General features: G+C 47.4%; 7 protein-coding genes across 7 annotated transcripts; 4 read left to right on the forward strand and 3 right to left on the reverse strand.

Annotated features, from left to right (window-relative positions):
- Positions 1–1,971: 1,971 nt before the first annotated feature.
- ONS95_008491 (uncharacterized protein) lies at positions 1,972–3,374 on the forward strand. The gene is made up of 2 exons (XM_058502046.1): positions 1,972–2,536; positions 2,660–3,374. The coding sequence occupies exons 1-2, from the start codon at positions 2,245–2,247 to the stop codon at positions 3,244–3,246; spliced, it is 879 nt and encodes a 292-aa protein (XP_058349216.1). The 5' UTR covers positions 1,972–2,244; the 3' UTR covers positions 3,247–3,374.
- A 112-nt stretch (positions 3,375–3,486) lies between these two features.
- Positions 3,487–4,928, forward strand: ONS95_008492 (uncharacterized protein). The gene is made up of 2 exons (XM_058502047.1): positions 3,487–4,365; positions 4,416–4,928. Exons 1-2 carry the CDS (start codon positions 3,590–3,592, stop codon positions 4,477–4,479), a joined length of 840 nt encoding a protein of 279 aa, XP_058349217.1. The 5' UTR covers positions 3,487–3,589; the 3' UTR covers positions 4,480–4,928.
- A 57-nt stretch (positions 4,929–4,985) lies between these two features.
- Positions 4,986–8,544, forward strand: ONS95_008493 (uncharacterized protein). The gene is made up of 4 exons (XM_058502048.1): positions 4,986–6,140; positions 6,185–6,878; positions 6,970–7,316; positions 7,781–8,544. The coding sequence occupies exons 1-4, from the start codon at positions 6,017–6,019 to the stop codon at positions 7,990–7,992; spliced, it is 1,377 nt and encodes a 458-aa protein (XP_058349218.1). The 5' UTR covers positions 4,986–6,016; the 3' UTR covers positions 7,993–8,544.
- A 3,357-nt stretch (positions 8,545–11,901) lies between these two features.
- On the forward strand, positions 11,902–12,750 carry ONS95_008494 (uncharacterized protein; the record flags this gene model as incomplete). The annotated part of the gene is made up of 1 exon (XM_058502049.1): positions 11,902–12,750. The coding sequence occupies one exon, from the start codon at positions 11,902–11,904 to the stop codon at positions 12,748–12,750; it is 849 nt and encodes a 282-aa protein (XP_058349219.1).
- Positions 12,751–13,512: 762 nt separating this feature from the next.
- Positions 13,513–14,712, reverse strand: ONS95_008495 (uncharacterized protein; the record flags this gene model as incomplete). Its single annotated transcript, XM_058502050.1, has 3 exons — positions 14,163–14,712; positions 13,994–14,020; positions 13,513–13,915 (listed from the first exon to the last, which is right to left on the reverse strand). The coding sequence occupies exons 1-3, from the start codon at positions 14,198–14,200 to the stop codon at positions 13,513–13,515; spliced, it is 468 nt and encodes a 155-aa protein (XP_058349220.1). The 5' UTR covers positions 14,201–14,712.
- Positions 14,713–15,223: 511 nt separating this feature from the next.
- On the reverse strand, positions 15,224–16,009 carry ONS95_008496 (uncharacterized protein; the record flags this gene model as incomplete). The annotated part of the gene is made up of 1 exon (XM_058502051.1): positions 15,224–16,009. One exon carries the CDS (start codon positions 16,007–16,009, stop codon positions 15,224–15,226), a length of 786 nt encoding a protein of 261 aa, XP_058349221.1.
- A 12-nt stretch (positions 16,010–16,021) lies between these two features.
- ONS95_008497 (uncharacterized protein) lies at positions 16,022–19,513 on the reverse strand (the record flags this gene model as incomplete). The annotated part of the gene is made up of 3 exons (XM_058502052.1): positions 16,022–17,295; positions 17,346–18,468; positions 18,521–19,513. 3 exons carry the CDS (start codon positions 19,511–19,513, stop codon positions 16,022–16,024), a joined length of 3,390 nt encoding a protein of 1,129 aa, XP_058349222.1.
- Positions 19,514–21,034: the final 1,521 nt, after the last annotated feature.

A 21,034-nucleotide genomic window follows, 5' to 3' on the forward strand; every position in this document is an offset into this window, starting at 1 on the left:
TGTTGGTAGAGCCCACTGACCTCAGGATGTGAAAGATGAGATAATTGGTGAATATGCTCAAGCTTCGATTCATACCTACTGTGCTTGTGGTACATCACTTGCAGTCCTCAATACTAGTCCAAATAGGTTCATATATAAGGAGGCTGGTAATTGAGAATATTCCAAGTCAAGCACTCACAGCAAGTCCACGAACAAGACCGTGGGTGGAGGAGAATTTTCCACTTACAAGTCTTTTGTCCACTAGGCTATTTTCGCCTGAGCCCAAGTACAGGCTATACAGGGTTTGTTAGTCGGTCATAATATTCCTTTGTCTAGTGGATATTCCTGCTTCAATTGTGCTTATTGATCTTGACTGAAGACTGTTGTCATTGCTAGCTCCGCTGTCGACTATCAAAGCAGCCTCTGGTGCAACATGTGCTCTCCATTCCTTCCGACTTCTTTTGTCTCTATATCTTGGAGGCACAATGCTTGAAAATACCACATACTATTGGCGCTTCAGAATGGAACGGCAGAGACCCGATAAATTTTATTCTCAGACTCAATTTATTCCATATATGCGTGGTTTTATTTGCTCTGTGTTCTCCTTGCCCCTCCATATCACACCGATCCTTCTTGTATTTATACCTAGAAAAGGGACTTAAGTGACTATCAAAATATCCAGAGACTACCACTGGTATCAATTCACCTTTAAATGCCATTCAGTTTGAAGTCAATATTTCAATGAGCGGAGAGTGTTAGCCGAGCTGGGCAACACAAAAGGGGGCTGAGCTCTCGAATTGACAGAACGTTGATGTAAATGATATCGGGCAGGAGAAGCAGATACAATTTCTTTTGCTTTCCAAACAGCAATTAATAGACGTGTTAAAAACGGCAAAATAAGTGATGGGTAGTCACACTCGACGTTCTCGAGCTCTCGTATATCCTCCTTCCTTTCTCCCTGATGAATATTCACTGCTGATTCTTGTTCGCGGGACAGACATTCGTGGAAGTACAGAGCAAGGAAGAGAGTATGAGGATAACGTGAAGCTTGAGACGTTTTGATAATATCTGGATTTGTGAATCGAACTACGACTCGAACCTGGCTCAGGAAACGAATCCCAGGATGGGGAAACACAATGCTTGGCGGTTCGCTTCAGGCATTGTTTACTCCGCACTTAACTTGATCATCCTCTATAATCTTAAACAACAGGTCATGTCCTCGAAGCTAACATAGCATTACCTCAATCACAGGATCAGAAACGGGAAACTTGCCAAAGTATCTCTTATATCAAATATCGAGGGGAGGCACAGCCATGGGACGAGAAAAAGGGGAACAAGCCTAAGCGACCCGCGTTCAGGGCAGGTAGTGCAAATCCGAATACCTACCATTCGACTGCATTCCCGCTTCTCTAATACTCCTGTTGGATCCTTCATTCCATATCCTCATTGACATTGTATGCATAAGACCCGGCATTTATTTTTTGGATGAGAAAGAAATCAATTGGATCGCTCGTGCCATCTGAAGCACTTACCGCCTGCTGTGCCACACTGAGAAGCGGACGAGGCCTAGTGGGCCGTTCTACTGGGCTGCAGGTGTTTTGCACTAGAAATTCGGGATACTGCAGTAAAGGAAGAGGAGAATAGAAAACCCTTTTTTTCTCCCCTTATGTCGTAGCACAAATAATTCTCTTGTGAATCAATCGAATATAATACTTAGTTGCCCTAACTAGATCTCAAAGTCAGCTAGCATTTCTCTGATGTTTTTCAAGTTTGCTGTGTGAGGTTCATATCGAACACTTCACAGCACTGGCCCATAAATCCCAGCGGATCGAAATAAGCTTCCGTAGCGCTGACGAGATAAAACAACACCCCACCTCCAACCCCTGAAGTGCCAAATCCGGTATCCAGATCGTGAGCAATCCCCAGTTTTCAAAGATTTAGATTTAAGGGACGGAAGCGGGGGGTTGGTGAGGCTACGCGCTGCAGTGCCCTGGCCTTGGGCCTGCTGTACAGTAGGAGTTATTGTCAATGGTTTATCTTGGAGGGGCTTCCACCTGGAGGGGAGGCGAGAGGTTTTTTCCTTTGGCTTTCTTTTTGGAACTTGACTTTGATTTGATCTGTCTTGGGATTCTCCCTCTGTTCATCTGATTTCGTATTGATCTTTCTCATTGAAGTCTTGTCTAAGGGCTCGTGAAGCACTCGTTCCATCCTTCTCTTTCTTTCTCACTTCAACAGACATCCCCTCCCCTCGTCGAAAAAAAAAACATGCGATCCTCCTCCTCCCTCTCACTCCTCACCATCTCCCTCCTCAACTCTTTGTCTCTCCCCCTCACACAAGCAGCCACCCCTTCCTCATCCTGCTACTACCCTAGCGGCATCCTCGCCCCTCCCAACGACGTACCATGCAACACCAACACCAACGACCACAGCGCGTGTTGTAGCCAGGGAGTGGCGTGTTTAAGTTCAGGGTTATGTTTTGATAATGGGTTGGTGTCGAGGGGGTCATGTACGGATGAGAGTTTTGCGGATGAGGCGTGTGCGAGGGTTTGTACGGATTGTATGTCACCCTCTCTTGTCTTCATCTCAAGTTTCTGTCTCTGTTAAACCAAATCTATTCAAATTACTGGTGTCAAAGGTGCAGTTATGTCAAGGACTGAATATGGGCTGATAAATGAGATAGTCACACCCACAGGCGGCGCACCCATCATCCTCGCCTCGCCCGCACCAAATGGAAATGTTGCGAACATGGGATGGTGTTGTGGTTTCCCGCTCGATAATGGGACGTGTCCGCAGGGTGGAACGATTAAGATTGCGATTGGGACGGTGTATGCTACGGCTGGGGTGACGAGTTCAACTTCATCAGTAGCTTCTTCTTCGGCCACTTCGTCTGCTGCTGCTTCAACGAGTTCAAGCTCAGCAGCGATAGGGGTGAGCGGGAATGCAACTCAAGAAGAGGGCCGGTGTGAAGAGAATCACGAAGTTGCTATTGGTGCTGGTGTAGGGATTCCGCTGGGTATTGCGGCGTTGGTTTGTTTGGGGATGTGGTTGAGGGAGAGGAGAATGAGGAGGGGTGAGAGGTTGAGAGCAATGGCTGGGTATGATGGCTTGAATAGACAGGGAATTGGGATCGTACCGGGAAGTTATGGAGTGGTGAGTGAAAATGGAAATGGAAATGGAAATGGAACTGGGATGATGGGTGTGCGGGAGAGGGACAGGAAAAATCCTATGGAGATTGGGGACGGGAGAAGGCCGGAGGAATTGCCTTGAGAAAAGGATTGTGATGAGAAAATGGGGGTGAACTTTGAATGTTGACATGGATAAGTATATAAGAGTGAGTCGAGGTTTGTAGAAAGGTGTGGAATGGATAGCGAAGCCGTATCTTCTTCTACGCACAATTTGGTCGTCTCCTCGTGCCTTGCCTAATACCTCCAATCAGGCTTCATGCACGTACGCGGCCACTCGCATAAAGACAAGAGTCTTGGCGCTCGCCTCACTACTCATTTCTATCTTACACCTTCTCCCACCATGTCCCGCCATCTGTCACCATCTATCATCGTCGCTCTTCTCTTGTGCTCCTCAGATCTTCGGTCCGATACTGCCTGGTCCCGTTATGGCTTCTTTTGACCTTGACCACAAAACCGCAAGTAATGACGAGATAGCTGCCTACTGTTCAAATCCAAACCATACCTCTCTCAGCAAAGCTTGTTATGATAACCATGTTGTCAAATTATCTGAAGAAGCAGTAGTCAAGTTTGGGCGGGGCATCAAAGAAGAGGAGGCGAAAAGTCTGAGGCGAGCCTACGAACTGGTTGATCACGATGTCGTGCGCATTCCATTTGTCTATCGATTTTTCACCAAAGCACAACAAGGTTATATTGTCATGGAGTACATGCGGGGAAGGGTCATCGAGCCTGTTGAAGACCATGTTCTGATAGAAAGAATCGCCGATGTTGTTGCCTATCTTACGACTATTCGCGGTTCTGTACCTGGTCCGCTTGGTGGTGGAGTGTCAAGTGGTATCCTTTGGTCTGAACACAGTGAAGAACCTCTCCTTCATACTGTTGAGGAGATGGAAAATTGGTTCAACAGGAGACTACGGAAACAGGATCCTAAAGTAAGATTCAGTGAGTCTGAGTTGGTTTTGTGTCACCTTGATATAGCTCCTCGAAACTTCCTCCTACTCGAGGATGATTCTATCTGCCTTCTTGATTGGGCCAGTGCTGGGTTTTATCCAAGGGTGTTCGAAGAATGTGCTATGAGAATTACACGTGGATTGAGGAATTTGTTCAATGATGATGCCCTGAAACTGAGGGGTTTGACGGAAATGGAGGAAGTTCAGATAACTTCGATGATGCAAGCTTACTACAATAGTGTGCGATTTCACTTGTAAGCACGAATCCTTCTATTCGGAACGAAATTCCTCACTATATCTATAGCAAACCCACACAGCCATCACACGTCACCCTGGGGCGCAGGGATGAAAATCCTGTCGATGATTGAAGAAAGCACTGGTTACTAGTCACCGAGTTGGCAGAAAGTATCGATCAACTTTATCATACTACTCCTCGTCGCCAATGTTGGAGCGTCAATATCCAGAAGCGCCAGAGGCTTTTACTATATTTAAATTCTGTTAGGGGGTAATGAAGCAATGCGCTAGCCAGGCACAGCTTTGGGGCTCTGGTTGATGATACAACATACTCATATCGAATATCCTCGTATCCATGGTTCACAAGAGAGGTGTCGAAGCGTACGAACAGACTTGTCTGAGCTCGGCTATTTTATGTGCACCTTACCCGGGACGAGTGCATGCTCGGGCGTTCATTTGGAGCAGAATCAGACATGGAGAAGGGAATCCAATGTATTGGCATATGCTCGTGTCTACGCTACAATGATACCAAATCTTTGTATCATATATTTTGCTGGGGTACTCAAGTCACGTTCTAAGCACGTTCGCAGGAAGCCTTATCTCCGAATTCTCTGTTGTGGCGCAGAACGTCCTCTCTTGTCATCATCCATCAACCATCAACCAACTTCTCCTGCCAACTTCCAACTTTCTCTCATGAATATCATCCTAATACCAACAACGTCACATACTCCCCTCATCTATCTTCATTCCGCCCTCATTTTTGCAACAAATAGATGAAATCCTCCTTCCCCTCATGATCATTACCACCCCTTTAAATCAAGCTCTTATCGTCGTGCCTCTAACCCGCAGCTCTCCCCCCTCTAAATTGGCAACTCACATCGTATTGTCCATCACCCTTGTATTTATCGTCCCTTCTATCAATCAAGGAAACCAACATCCAACCAACTCTCCACCCAACCACGAGCTGCACATCTTCATGATCCCAGGATCAAGCTCCTACACAAGCTCTAGTGGATCCATTGCCAACGGCTTGAATGCAGGCAAGGTTGCATTAGACTCGGAAGAATGTAAAATGTGGAGCTGGATAAGGGAGACAGATAGGTTGATAGAGATGATCTTCACGATGCAGGTTGGTAGGTCCATTTACTTGGAAGTGACAGGTACGTGGGTAGTAAGTGATAAGCTAAGCAACGTCCCGCGTGAGGTCTGATTTTGATTTTGATTTTGTCTTTCGAAGTTTCTCTTGTTTTGATTTGCTTTGTTATTGTTGTTGTTGTCCTCCCCTTCAAATGCTAGTTCACTTCAATTCAGGCCGCGCTTTCCTGTCCTCGCGTCAACAGAGCTCGTGAATATCAAGGCACAAGACAATCAAACCTCGACTTGCGATCCTCCACGTCGAATTCACCCAACAGAACCCTTGTGTAAAATATTAATTTTGCATTTGCATTGCATTGCTTTGGAATATTTTTTGTGCAGCATCTTCTACGCTTTGGCTTGTACTGCGTCTGCATCGCTTTGTAAACAAACCTCTGGTCCTCCGTCCACACAAACCTCAATTGGAGCTCTAGTTCAGCAACCACACTCGCTCTGGAAGCATCAATAAAGCTGTATTCGACCTGGAAATCCTCTCAATTGCGACACTCGCTCCCAAAGCATTGATAGATCTCCAGCATGTTTAAGCAATTCCTGGCAATCGCATTGGTTGGATGCTTAGCTCTTCAAGCCTCAGCACTACCTACCATCACCGTCAAGGGCGCAAAGTTCTTCGCAGGCGGCCAACAGTTCTTTCTCAAGGGTAAGAATCCCCCTCAATCTCAATACCTCAATCTGACCATCTAGGCGTCGCTTATCAAGGTACTCCAGCTGATCCCCTCGTCGATACCAACCAATGCCAACTCGACGCCAAATCCATGCAATCCATTGGCACAAACTCAATTCGAGTCTACCACGTTGATCCAGATGGCAACCACGATGGCTGTATGTCCGCCTTCAGCGACGCCGGAATCTACATCTGGTTGGACCTCGATACCTTCGAAACCCAAATCGTACAAGCCACACCAACATGGACCAAAGAGCAATTCTCCGCATTCGCCAAGGTCATGGACGAGTTCCAGCAATATGATAATTTGGGGGGATTTTGGATCGGAAACGAGGTCATCAACAATCTTGGAGGATCGCCATCTGCGCCATATATCAAGGCTGCTGTCGCGGATATGAAGTCCTACATGTCTGCCAAGAGCTATCGCCAGGTTCCTATCGGGTACTCTGCTGCTGATATCGCTGAACTTCGTCCTATGTTGCAGAATTATCTGGCTTGTGGTGAGGCTGATGAGGCTATTGATTTCTTTGGCCTCAATTCATATGAATGGTGTGGCACTGCTACATATGAAACTTCTGGTTATGCTGGTCTTCAAGCTATGACTGTTGGATACAATCTTCCTATCTTCTTCTCGGAGACTGGTTGTAATGTTGGTGGAGAACGTACTTTCAATGATCAGAGCGCCATTTTTGGTCCCGAGATGATCGACACATGGTATGTATCCTCTCCTGCCCTGACCGAATGTTTTAAGGATCTTCTTGTCCTTGGCTTATGGTTGTGGACCATACATGCTAATTTTGTGCAGGTCCGGCAGTATCATCTACGAATGGGTTCAGGAGACAAACGACTACGGTATCGTGGACTATCCTAATGGCGAAATTTACAGCAGCACTCCAACTCCAATCCAACCAGACTTTAACAACCTCGCAAATGTTTGGAAGGATATCAATCCAGTCGGAGTCTCCGAGGACAGCTATAGCCCCACATTCAGTCCACCAGCCTGCCCTGGTGCTACTGGTGGATGGGCTGTCAATGGTAACGTCCCACTTCCAAGACTGGACACAAACATCATCAAATCAGTTGCTTCCGAAGTCCACACACAAATCAAACCCAGTACATCGAATTCTCCCAGTCCGACTGCGGAGAACACAGGTATGCCTACAATTTTTTCAACCTCTAGCAGTTTGTCGACTTCCGAATCTTCTTCATTGGCGTCAACCTCTTCCATTACCTCCTCAAGCACCATGCCAACGGTATCTTCCATTTTAGTCCCTTCATCTTCCACTCTTGGATCGACGAGCAGTTCGCCGATCATCTCTCAACCCCTTTCTTCATCAATGATTCCAGCAGGTGAGTTTCCCCCTCACCTCCATCCAAGTATATTTTATCTCGTCGGCCCTCATTTGAGGGTATCGACTCATCATGTCTTCTCTTTGCAGTCTTCCAAGAATCTCATCCGGATATCACGGTCGTTTCCACCTCTACGATCGTACATTATCCTCCTTGGCCTGGCGATAAGGCATTTACTACTTGTTACCGTTCTGGAACCTGCTTGACTCTGGCCGTCGATTCTGATAATAAAACATGGACTCTAATCAAGGCGTACGAACCTACAGGAACTTCTTCCCCTCCGTCACAGTCCTCACCCACTACTACGGGTGCCAGTCCCGCAGCTACAGAATCCAAATCTGCCGCCACGGCTTTGAGAGCCACTTCTCTTGGAGAGTGGGTCAAGCATGTTGATAACCTCGGCGGACACGGTGGATTGATCGGCTTACTTTTCGTGAGTATCTCGCTCATCCTCATCACGGGCTCTTTTTTATCCTGATCTGGAGGACTGTGAGCCTCAAGATTAAAGGGTGGAGAGAGGGGAGTGTTGGTTGGGGGTTTGATGATAGTTTACGTGATAGGGAGGAGTGTTTGAGTACTAATGATGGAAATGCCGATTTTGATTGTGGGGATCTTGATTGGAATGGACGTGGTAATGAGTGGCGGGGTGGTGAATTGTCGGATATTGAGAAAGTTTTTAGGAAGGCGAGGTTGAGGAGGGAGAGGGTTGTCGAGATGTGATGCTGGGTAGTCTGGGGAGGGCTTGGAGGGGTTGGGGTAGTGTAGGACATGGGGGTGGTAAGAAGGGAAAAGGGAAGGAAAGGGAGAGGAGGAAGAGAATTAGAGATGTGGAGTGGGCGAATGCTTGTGATTAAGTGATTGATGGGAAGGTCGATCGATCTTGAGCTGTCCGCTGCTTCGCTTCGTTGGATTGTTTGCATAGATGATAGATGATGATGATGATGATGAGACATGGGAGATCCAAATAGAGGTAATGATAATTATTTTCCCAATGGGTGGGCTAGTGAAGCTATGTCTTGAAACAAGTGGTACTATAGATGAAGACTCCTTTCCAAGTTTTGTCTCGCATGTGTGGGAAAGGATGCTTTGTTATTTATTACTTGATTCTTACCTGTGAAGAAGGAGGATGTCGATCCCCCCCACTCCCTTCTTTCTCGTGATCTGGGGCCAGGACAGGTGGGGTCGTGCAGGTAGAGTGGTAGAAAGAGTAAGTAACAATAGGTATGGAGTTGAGAAACGTAGATTTTTCATATGGCAAGGAAGGAAGGAGTGTTGCCATTTCTCTGCTCGCTGCCATCTCACCTCACCTCACCGTTCAAAATGCGGCCATCGCTCTTACCATTGAATAAAATCTCCCTATTGTTATCTGATTCCAAATCTCCCAACAGTCTCGATTCAATTTCAACGTACATATTTGCCTCGTTGTGAGCAAGTCATTCTTGTACCTACCTCACACTTGTCAGCCTCTCACCTGCCTCTCTCTTCTTCTCACCTTCCCTTTTGGTTGCTTCGAGTCTGGGGACTTTGGAGATGCGGTATGGGAGGAGGTTTTTATAGTGTGGGGGACTGGCGGGAGAGGGTGAAGAGGGGTACCTGGTTAGAGGACAGGGAGGGAGGGGGAGTGAATTAATATGTGATAGTTGGATTGATGTTGTTATTGACTGTATTGCTCCTTCTCAACTACTGGCTGTGGGAAATGGAGAGAACTGAAGAGTTGTTGGAAAGCGTAGGCTAGGAGAGTATCAGAGTGTATCGTGAGTATATAATAACCATTATTTTCTTTTGAGAATAATCAACGCTGCGCTCTATTCCATGCTGGCCGTGACAGTTTGTTGTGCTGGGTTGTCTTGTGGGTTGTTTACGTGGCTTTGGAGGGTAGTTTTGGTGATTGGTGGTATGAGGGTGGGCTAGATTATCGGGCCTTGGTGCGAAAATGAGACGTTGCATTTTCAACCTGTGGTTTTTTTTTATTCAGGAGCTGGTGCTGTCAAGGAAATTTTCGTTGTCATTCATCTGCTATACCTTGCCACAACGATACGCCTACACTTATGTGCACATCCAGAAACCGAACGGAATGGGCTCCTCCTCTTGTAATGATTAAATATTCAAAAATCGAATTGTTAAAAGACTCTATTGAGGAAACGGGCAGCAGATTTACCTCTCATAAAGTCGAGCAATCCCTGATTGGTCACAAAGTCGAGGATCTTTGGTGGTGATTAGTTTGAGTGCTTTTATAGAACATCTATACAGATTGCTCTTGGGCATGGAAGGAGATCACAGGTGTGCTTAGGTGAATTGGGACAGTGATTTCATATTGGCGGAAGAGGGTAGAGGATACTTGTCGGAGTATGCTGAATGAATAGCTTGTTCTATGGGTCTTGAATGGCTAGTCACAGGCGAATTGCACGAGTAGCTATCCCCGTCGCCGACTTCGTGGCTGCGGGGAGATTAGGAGGGTGTATATATACACCACTGGAGCCACTAAGCAACGATCAAGTTCTAGCCATCCCTTAAGAATACAAACATAGAGAGATTGCTTGGCCCTTGGGGTGTCCATCAGGAACCCACCCAACTACCTAGAGATTGTGTTTCTGATCAGGGCAAATCTCTATTTGAGCTCTGAATGTTTGCCGGTAGAATGAGAGATGGATGGGATTTGCGAAGATATGAGTTGTGCTGTCTTTGTGGAGATCGTTGTCGGGGTTTCTGTTGTTGTCAATTATCTAGCCCGCGATTTACCAACATCCAGAGCTTGATAGGATGTTGAACCACACGAGACGAGAGCTCGCCCGTCTACTGGATGTTGGAAGCATGGGACGAACAGAGTTCTCAGAATCGGCTTCGACGTCACGGTATTGAAGAGGGTGTTCAGCTAGTCTTGGAAAGAGTCGATATGCTTTCTTGAAGATTGTAGAGTGTAGAGATGCATGAAGAGCATGATTTATAGGATCACAGTCAGAACTTGCAGGAGCGAAAGCCTAGCCGGAGGCAGTGCATCCGTGAATATTCCTTGAAGCAGAGTGCAAGTGAACGTAATTTCAAATGAATTGCAGTTTCAATTTGAAAACTTCCCAATAACATGAGGTCACAAGGCATAACACGTACTTTGTACGTACCTGAGTATAATCATGTATATAAGGCACTAGGAGATTACAGGTGCAAGGGGTATGGTTAAGGAGTTGATGAGATTACAGACAACGAGGCCTTTGACCCTATACATAATAGCCTCTGGAGCTTCTAACTAGTCCGTGGGGTAAAAGTCAGCCAATTGTCTCTCGAAACGGAACAGAAGCAACCAGAAATTGTTAGCCTATAGTAGGGTACTGTTGAGTAGCCATTGTCGAAGGCTTGATGCTGTCATTAGTGTTACTATTCCTATTGTCACTTCACCTGCCTTTGAGAATCTTGAGAATTGTCGACTTGCTGAACCAGAAAACGATAAAATAGTCTGAGAGCACACAGCAGATCACAGCTTGGGTCCCGCAAACTTTCGCGGTACCAAGTATTGGAATGAAGTTGAAGAATAGACATAGAGCGGTCTTGGCGAGTCATTGAAATGATACGACCTCTTTTTCTATCTTGCGGATTGTGATGGTTGAAATTTATATACTTGACCAGTGGCAGGGGTTCGGGACGGGGGGGATAACTGGATTCACCCCTGAGCACTAGAAGCTAGAGATGAGTCATAATATCCAATTAACTTGGAGACGAAAGAAGAGAATAATGGAACTGGTGGCTAAATCACCGGGTTGTAAAGGCCGATGCAAAAGAGGTTCAATTCCAGTATGATGACATCAGTCGCACCAAAGTCGACTTAGCAGGTTTACAGTCCACCTGTGCAACAAGTCATGATTTCGTGTGGCTTACCTGCTATCAGAACCCGAGCATCGTGACCCTCTCCCAAATTTACCATATACCCAACTGGCAACCTCCAATCATGGGAAACTGCTACTTCCCAGGGCCCATGACTGTGTTGCTATTGCCTGATCCTTTGTCAAGCCCATCATCACTGTCACTGAGATTGAGCCTCTGGAGTCTTAACCCTTAAAGTCTTCGGCAACAATCACACTTTACGTCTATGATCCCCTCGAAGTAACGTCGTGAATTTTGTACTTGTCTCGCGGTAAACAAAGCTCTCGCTTCCAGGGTTAGGCTCGCCAAATTAGGCGGACTTTAGGGACCCCTGAATTGGCAACCTCGGCTCCTCGTGACCCTTGGAAAAGGGAGACGAGCGGCCCGGGTGCTCAATTCTCAACTTCATTCTTCCAGCATCACCACAATTACGATACCAAGCTCCCGTTTTCCAGCCTGCCGTTCATCATCGCAAACATACACATCCGAATACCAGCAATTTCCTAAGGAGCCCAGCGCTCAATTCACCGCCAATATGCCACCACGGTCACATATTTACGATCATATGGATGAAGCCACGTTGCAGAGGTTTGTTGCCCAAGAGATGCGCATGGCAGAATCCCGAAACCAAGCCGTTCTGAACGATGGCCTTGCAACCGTTGCAGCTATACAAACTGCGAGCCAGCAGCGAGTCAACGAGATCACGCGTCTAGGACAGCTGGAAGGGCAATACCTCAACGATCTATATGCGGAGAAGGAAGCAGCTGCTCGAGAAGAAGGAACTACCAGAGAGCGGGAGGTCAATGGGCTTGGAGAGGCAGAAGCAGATTGTATACGGGACCTTTATGAGATGAAGAAGGAATGTGCGAGAGGGGAGGGTATGGCGAGGCAGTACGAATGGCAAGGGATTGGACAACGAGAAGGTGATGAGATAGGGGATATGTATCGTGAGGTGACGAAAGCGAAGATCAAGGTTGTGGAGGATGCGGCGAAGACTAGAGCGAAGGATCTGAGAGGTGTGGAAGTCGCAAATCTCAATGATATGTACGGCTACGAACGAGATGCGAAGGTGGAGGCTGTCGAAGCGGAACATAAAGCTATTCTGAAGGAAATTAAGACGACAAAGGAGCATGAGAGGAAATGTATAGTGAGGATGTGGGCCGCCGAAGCGGAGGCGAGAGTACTTGCTGTACGGGCAGAGAATGAGCTGAGAATGGAGTTGCTCAGGGAAGAGTCGAAGCTCAAGATGGATTTGATGAGGCAGGAGAGTGCTGCGAGGCGCGAATTGGATACATTGAAAGAGATTGAAGTTGAAGTCAGATCCCCATCTGTGGTGTCGAGAGAATCATCCCGGGTAGCTGGGAAGCGGAAAAGAGTGTCGTGATCAAAGCTTCCGCAGTTACACAACGCAAATGGTCAGATGGCTGCGGGCAAGCCACACAGACGAAATCATGACACGAATAACAACAAACTACGTGGGGCAAGTCTTCATCACATACTCCATATTCGAAAGAGGAGGTTTATGGATGCCGTTGCAGTTCAAGATGTGCTCAACAACGCATTGTTTCCATAAACCTTCAAGTTAACACGGATGACATACTCGAGAAAGAGGATCTCGAAGTGAATTTGCGCTTCACATTGTTCAAGAAGAGCCGATTCGCCGCGAAGAGCAATCTCTTCCCAACGGTTCCGCTTTCGAAAGTGAAAGCCCTGTCGTCTCACAGTTCCAAGTTGAAGTGGCCGCTGAACGAAGTATTCAATGGTCTCAAGAGCGCCGTGGAGAAGGGTTGCCTTCAGTTCAGTACAGATAGATGTAAAATATGGATGCCTAGCTTACTCGAAATCAAAGGAGCCAACTTTGGACGATTGACTGCCGTCGTGATACCAAGAGAGTCACATCCGAGCACAATTCGAGCACATTGGAGTCAACATCGATGCTTCCTGTGAGAGTAGACACTATCTATCTGGAAAGCCTTTTCTCAAGCACAACAAGAAATCTTGAACGTTGCGTTGCAACAGGGTATATTTCTCATGCTCTCATCCGGTGAACAATCTATGTAAAGAATTCCTCCTAACCGATCCCACCCAAACTCCAAAACACCAACATCATTTCTCATCATCTGAAACAACCACCATTCATCACCATCTACGGACATGGAAAGTTACACGCCCACCCCTCTCTCCCTGCCGAAAACACCACACTCGAAGCCTCACAATCATCCGTCGACCATTTCGTCGTCCCCACCTGAAACTGCAACTCCACCTTCGTCTTTCCCGGCTCATAATCCACAAACGACCCTTTCAGATTCGGTTCATTGTATGTAAACACCGGCGCATTATCGATGTTCGTGATGTTGATTGACTTTGTATTTGATGCCCAGGAAACCGACAGCGACTCGCCTTTGTCCATTTTAGCGTTCCTGAGAGTCGCTATGATGTTGACATCTTGAGGTTTGGGTTGAGGAACGTTGTAGATTGTTACGTCCCAGTGGACGTCTGCGAATTGTCGGCCGATCCCAACACTACATGTTCCGGCACGTTTCTCGAGGCTGTATGAGGACTTAGATTAGAAAAGAGCTGGATAGTCTCTCCCCCAGCATACAGCGGGTCAAGAATGGGGAACGTACTTGTCTTCTTTCGAGGCTGCACAGCAGCTGCTTAATGATATAGCAACAGAAAGGACTGTATTGAGCTTCATCTTGAATCTGTTTCCAAAGTACAAATTTCGCAACAGAAACTTCACAAAAACCAGAGAAGTGACAAAGAAGCAGTTCAAAAAGGATGAAATGAGCTCACCGCAAAGTACATACAGTACACCCCATCCATCCATCCATCCCATCAACAGGCGGGTGGCTGACCTCCCGCTGACACCAGTCTGGGCTTACAGATAAAAATACCAAAATAAAGAATGATCTGCATCTTGGATATTCTAGCGAACCAATCCCTATCCCTGACCGTCTAGAAGTGCTGGTGAGCTTACAGGGTATTGATTCGCTAGAAGCAGCCCAGCCAAATCCCCAAGCCGTGTCCGCGGACGAGCAGGCCAATCGAAGGACCTCCCGCGTCAAAACTCCAAGATCCTTGGTGTGTTTGGGGAACCGCGGCCGCGATATTCTGGCCTTAAGGCGCGTACGGTGGGGGAATCATACGATTTGCATCTGGGTCTGGGATCTGGGAGTGGGTCGGTCTGTCTTTTTATAGATAGATGGAGGGAAATGGGGGGGTTTGAGCCTCGTGGCCGCTATTTGGGGGATGTATGGTAGGGTCGAAGACTGTCATTATTTGGTACAAGAATCATGTTCGTGAGGCTCTCTGTTAGATGCATAGACACCTCTAACAAGATCCGGTGGAATTGTACACTGAGAACAGTAATGCACCATGTGGATAGCAACACAGCATCATCATCAACAGTGGGTAATAATAGCTTGTCCGTCCTCCTTTACCTTCGAGGACTCAGGAATAGAGGGGAACCGACTCTTATTAAGTTAGCCCGAAAAGTGGGTTGAAAAGTGGAGTCTGGAGTAGAAATTGTGAGCTATGAGTCGTCAGGATTTCAGAGCGCTTACACGCATGAGAAAACTGGATACAATGACAATTAAACTCCGACAAACTCAGCAGCTTGACTCGTCAGGAGAAACGGTTCCGAAATACACCAAGCTTGGACTGCAGGTCAAGTTTCTTGGAGCCAAGGCGAGGCAATATCTCTATGGCTCTCACTTCATCCTTCTCAGGGCATCTTGACAGCGTCCTCTGCAAAGTGGTGCTCGAATGACCTCTAGGCAGGAACAAATGCAATTGCAAACGAGATTCAATCATCCAATTAGGCTGTACCAGACCGGCCCAATATAACCACTGGATTATTCAACCAAAACACTCGTGGAATTCTCGAAATCGATCAATGATTCGTCCAAGGATCCAGCCCCGACCCGCTCATAAATATATCCGCTCGCCACACCCTTCGGTGCAAGTACAAGGACATAACTATGTTTTCGAACCTGTGAGTGCTGGTACTCTGTCAACTTCTTCCGCCCAACGACAAGGATTCGGAGTATATCTCGACTCGGAAGGTTTGCCTCATCATCATAAACAATGCTTTCATACGTGTCATCGTGGTTGAGGTGAGGATCATGTTTCCATTCTAGTGCCTTCCCTTTCAGGGCCCTCTCACCCCGATACGAGGCAGTGGTCATCCGAGAATGTGATTCTTTCGCTTTGGTCCAGGGCAATATGACTTCATCAGACAGCCAATCCACGGTGTGGGGATCAGGCTTCATGAAAGTTATACCACCAGAGTGGCCTTCCCATGACCACGACGGAGCCGCCTCTCTCCCACTAGCTCCCCGCCTGAGCCGTATCATCCTCTCGACATTAGCCTCCCGTTGCCACAGTAGACCACGCCCCCAGTAGTGATCGAATATGCCCCAGAATCCTCCCCCAGATCCAATCTTCTCGTCGAGAGCTTGATGAAGTCTCTGCTCCAGTCCACTGATAGCAAAAGGCCTGTCTTCGATATGCGTGAAAGATTTCCTAGAATAATCTTCATACAGAGACTCATAGAACGTTATGTCTCCTCCCTTCGTCCCTTTCAAGCCGTATGTAGGAAAATTCGGGTCGCCGAGAAAGCCCACTCGCTTGTTTCTCATCTTTGTCAACGTTTAGCATCGAATCCCTTCACCACATTCCCAATAGACCTGCTTGCTGGTGAAATGTATGGTTCGACGTGCGAGGGCTCTTTCCTGGAAAACCCAGCCACGCTCGTTCAGAGGCCCTTGCAGTACGTCCTGGTCGAAGTCGTCAAAACGTTCTTCGACGAAAAAGTTGCCGTCTGGGTTGGCAGTATCCGGGAACCAGACAGGGTTACTGTACTCATTCACCTGCGGTATGTCCCGGCTTTGCGATCTGTTCAGGAATCCGGAAGAGCTTCCATCTGCACTGGTGGCAGCAATCACACAGTATGCTGAACTGAAAACAGTATCCATTCGGTCAGCCTCTTGTGCGAAATCTCCATCCACGCCCTGAACAATGCAGAGAGCGTCTATCCAAAGATATCGAATACCCAGGCCCCTTGTGATCTCAACTGCATCAGCCAGGGTCTGCGGGAGTGGACCAGGAATTGCCTCATGGTGGTCGCTCGAGACTTTCGAGTTAGTGACGAGGTGTTCGTGAGGAGGAACTGTCCCCCAACGGTATGACAGAGCGATGAAGTGGGTCGAAGTGCCGGCTTGGGTAGTGAGCGATGCCGATTCGACAAGACGTAGAATAGGCTGTTGGGTGGTGCCAACTTCGATCATTCTTGTTGGAAGAGACCGCTGACGCTTGGAGGTACAATCTCCATGATTTTTGTCACAGTCATCCAGCCAGGCGAGTATGAGAGAAGTCTGTGGCTTATTACCCACCAGAGAAAGCATGGGAAGCCCGATTTGAATCGGGAAAGTACTGGCATCGTGTTTTTGCGCGTTTTGAGATGAAGGCAGGGCCAAATTATGTTGGTCGGGGCCAGTGGATTTCCTATCCGAAGTTCGTTTTGCCTCTGTACGGCGGACAAGCAACAGTGGAAGTCCAGGACTTTTCTTTGGCTTCAAGCCAGATTCGCTGAGAGTCAATTCTCTCCAATCTAAATCTGGATACCTGTCTGCACCTCGTAGTATCATCGCACAGAATTCACATCCGGTATTGTCCGTACATAATGGCGTAAGTGGGCGGCCAGTATTTGCATTCAAGTCGTTGAAATCAATCTTGCGACAACATTGGCACAACTTGGACGATCTCATGTCGGATCGCTGTTGAAAGTCGGGGGACGCATGATCGCGAAGGAATCTGTTTGCGAATGAGCTGTCATCAACAAACTCCCATTCCCTATCGAAGTCATGATCGTAAGTATCGGAAGCCCTTAGACTCTTGGATTCATTTGTCTGCTCCTCAGTTCTACCTGATATTGTTTAGCATCCTCGTAAATATATCTCGCGTTGGGGTACCGACCTTGCTTTGGCATGAAATTGAGTATTTGAACACGGTCTCGGTTTACCCCCGAGAACAGATACAACTGGCTCTGTTTACCTTTCTCAATGATTCCATCAAGCTCTTCCACCAAGGTCTTGCTATTGATCCTACAGCCTGGCTCGCATCTGTCGGCGTTTGTGGGCAATTTGAGCACGATGAGTTTGTCTTTTATCAATCGAATCACATCTTGAAAGGCTGAGCCTCCGTCTCTTTGCTTACATTCGCTGTCTTCACTCAATAGACGCTCGACCAACCGAAAGGTAGTTGCACTTCGTGTAGGGTTTCTCTGTCCGTATTTATCCTGTGACCAGTAAAGCGATCTGGTCTTCTGCCCACTATTTGCTTGGCTGTCCAGAAATTGATTTATGCCAACGGAGCCGAATAGCATCCAAATAGCTGTTTCCAGAAGCACGCAGCCAAATGACCAGATGTCGAAAAGACGTGACCTTCCGTGTTCATTGTCCAAAGCTTCTGGTGGTTGATATTGCCATGTTGTGAACATTTCGCCCGTACCCATCCGTTTCTCAGTCTTGTTCATGTGCTGCTTGGCCCTTCCAAAGTCCGCCAGCTTCAAACGTCCCAGCAGCGATTGCGATTTATCGGTGACGCTAACAATGTTCGCCGGTTTAAAGTCACCATGCCGCCAGTTTTCATCAGCGGTCGTAAGCCGATTGACTCTGAGGTGAGACGAGATCGACAGGTCTTGATTCGAGGCGACACTTCCTCTGCCTTTCCCTGAATCATCTGGCCTCGCAAGAGCCGAATTCGGATTCTCTTTTATTGGCTTGTTATGCATTTGATTCAAAGCCATGGCGAGGCCTCGGAACTGTTTCAGGAATTGCTCCACTTTATTTGCCGTCATTGACTTATGAGGCTCTGGCGTTTTTTTCCACACCTTGTGAAGATCTCCCCTATCCGCCCATTCCATCACGATGTAGTGACCGCCATGGTAGGTGAAAGCTCCGATGCCCCTTACAATGTGCGGATCGTCAAGTTCATTGAACGCGTGTAAGGCTTTTGCTTCCCTATCCCAGTCTCCCACGAAGTTGGCAGATGATCTCATTTTCTTGACAGCCACCGGGATAGTTCGCCTTCCTTCAGTCTTTGCCAAATTAGCTCTAAGTCACAAATGTATTCTATTATAAACAACTGACCGATTTGATAGCTGTCTGATGACTGGCAAGCATGTGTTCTTGAGTAACATCGCCAAAGTGGCCTCCTGAAAGGTCGATTCCAGCGTGCACCTTCTTGACAATGAAAGGAAGTGTAGCTTCAGGTTCGAAACGATGTGTGAAAGTTTCCTGAGTGAAAATCGGGACCAAAAATGCCCACTGGGTGGTGTAGAACTTTTTAAAGCTGGGCTCGTCCCACAGTGGATTGTGGAAAGCGTTTTCAGCAGATGGGTGTTTACATGGACCACTTGGATCTGAGACATGTGAAGAGACTAAGCTATCATGTGTTTCTAACTGGCATGGCATGCTGGAATCCGTCGGTTGAGTTGTTTCGTCTTCCGATCCAGAGCTCTCTTGCACTGGCAACCCAATGCATACATTCATGGAAGTGTGGTCTTCGACAGGTAATTCGCTGTCAATCATTCTGCTGGATTGAAATAGAGCGAGTGCTTTAGCACGACTATACTTTTCTTCGTTTTTCTCAAAATTACGTATTGTAATTGCGAGTAGTTTCGGATTCTGGTTGGCGAACATGAGAACCTCGTCCGAGGCATTGTGAAGGGCTTTTTTCGTGTTTGCGTTTGTAATGATCCCCTCTAGCTGGGCAGCTGACACGTAAGGCTTTGGATTCATAAACCCGAATCCGATGTCCGTCTCTTTCAATGCATCGCTTATTCTTTTCCTCAAGCTCGTTGTTGGAGCATTTGCTATATTGGCCAGCTTATTTTGCAAGGTGGATGATGTGGGGTCCTCTGATTGTGATAGCTTCTTGCTGATTTCCTGAGTAGGTGTTTCTACTGGCTGTTCGGTAGCCAAAGGTAAGCCTTCAATTCCTTCGTGCGGCGCAAAGCCATTGGAGCTTGATTCCGGAAGTTTATGGCCTCGCGAAGTTGAGCTATCCTCTGACATGGGGACATCGCCGTCATTGACGCGGATTGTTGGCACAATGTTTGGTAGTAGGAGGTTGTCGGACATGTCGAAGGCTGCTGGAAGACAGTTGACTGTAAACCTGTGAACAGCTGTCGTTGCGAGTGTCTTGGACTAGTGCTGTATGGGGTTGGGAAAGGAAGAAGACAGCGAGGTCCAAAGGGTATGAAGTAACAGCTCGGTATATAACTTATCTAGACCTCGACGCTACTTCTTTCACTCAATGGAAGCGCCCCCCAGATGACATCCATAGCTTGTGACTCCATGAGCAGTGGCTCATGACGCCTTGGAAACGCTCTTTCTCGATGTGGGGGGCTGCATGATCTCTGATGTGCAAGCAAGCTATTGTCAGCCAGTCTCATCAGTGGCGGAGTACACTGAAAGAGCATTCGATCCTTCTCCTGGTTCAAGATCAGGCCATTCTCTGGTGGTACAGTTTTGGGCTTGAGCCTGGAGCGCTCTTGAAGCACAGGAGTTGTCTCTTGCCCAATCGTAGCCAGCATGGAAGATTCGCTTGGTCGGGGGTGCAGGTGTGATATTCCTTTTTAATTTGCAGCTGCAGAACGGAAGCGCTGGCGACGAAATCATTGCGTCAAGCGAGATCAAACTTCCAAGGGGGTCTTCACAGATAAGGCTCGAGAATGAGGAAGCCGGCGAAGAAATCCGGACAATGGAGCTGAGGGCGGGCAGTGGTATCTACCGACGAAAAGGAAGCTTTCCGGACCTCAATTTGCTATGAATTTGGTTCATGACGATGATATTCCAGTGGATGTGTCTGATTTTTCAGCAATTGAGTCTTTAGAATGTTTAGAATGATGGTAGAATTACCTGAGACGCCATCTCCGTCAACCACGACAGTATCTGGGACAGAAGTGAGAATCCAAATTTGAGATCGGTAGTCGACACACATTTTCCACTTCTGGAGAATTGATCCCAATGATCGATGCCGCTGTGCAACCTCCAACAATCCCAAAATCTTGGACATCTTCAATATCTTGGCGTAAGATCCTGAAAGGTACGCCCGAGGGTGTGGCATCAATGCGTGGCACTGAGAAGAACGTGACCAAACGCTGGAAAGCATACTGGTTTAGAGACTCGACCAGACTACTTTTCGGAAGGGCAGCCTGATCAGGGATCGGGACGATGGTGCAGGTGAAATGATCTTTGATCCAGAATTAGACCCCCCATGTCGCATCGTCCGAGGGCGTTTGTTCATCTGCACGAGTTGCATGCGTACGGGAATGATAAGCCACTTGCATTATTCAACTAGCGTCGCCGACGATTCGATATTTTGGAAGAGGCCAGTGTACAAACGAGTCGAATGAATCCTCCTCGTTTGGAGATCTCTTCGCTTGGATAAACGGAGTGAAAGGGTACCTGCATGCAGACACAGTGGGCAGGTAGTACTAGAGCCTGATCATCTGAATTCTTCGCTGTAAAGGGCAGGAAATATGCATTGTATCGAGAAGACTTCCCAGAGAGGAGGTGGCGTATTATTGGAATCATATACCCGGTCCTTGGTAGGATGGAAAAGCCGGGATTCTGGATGATATTCTGTGCGCACATATT

Source organism: Cadophora gregata, assembly GCF_030347475.1.
Source record: "Cadophora gregata isolate MNR1 chromosome Unknown scaffold_20, whole genome shotgun sequence".
NCBI classification, from domain to species: Eukaryota; Fungi; Ascomycota; class Leotiomycetes; order Helotiales; family Ploettnerulaceae; genus Cadophora; species Cadophora gregata.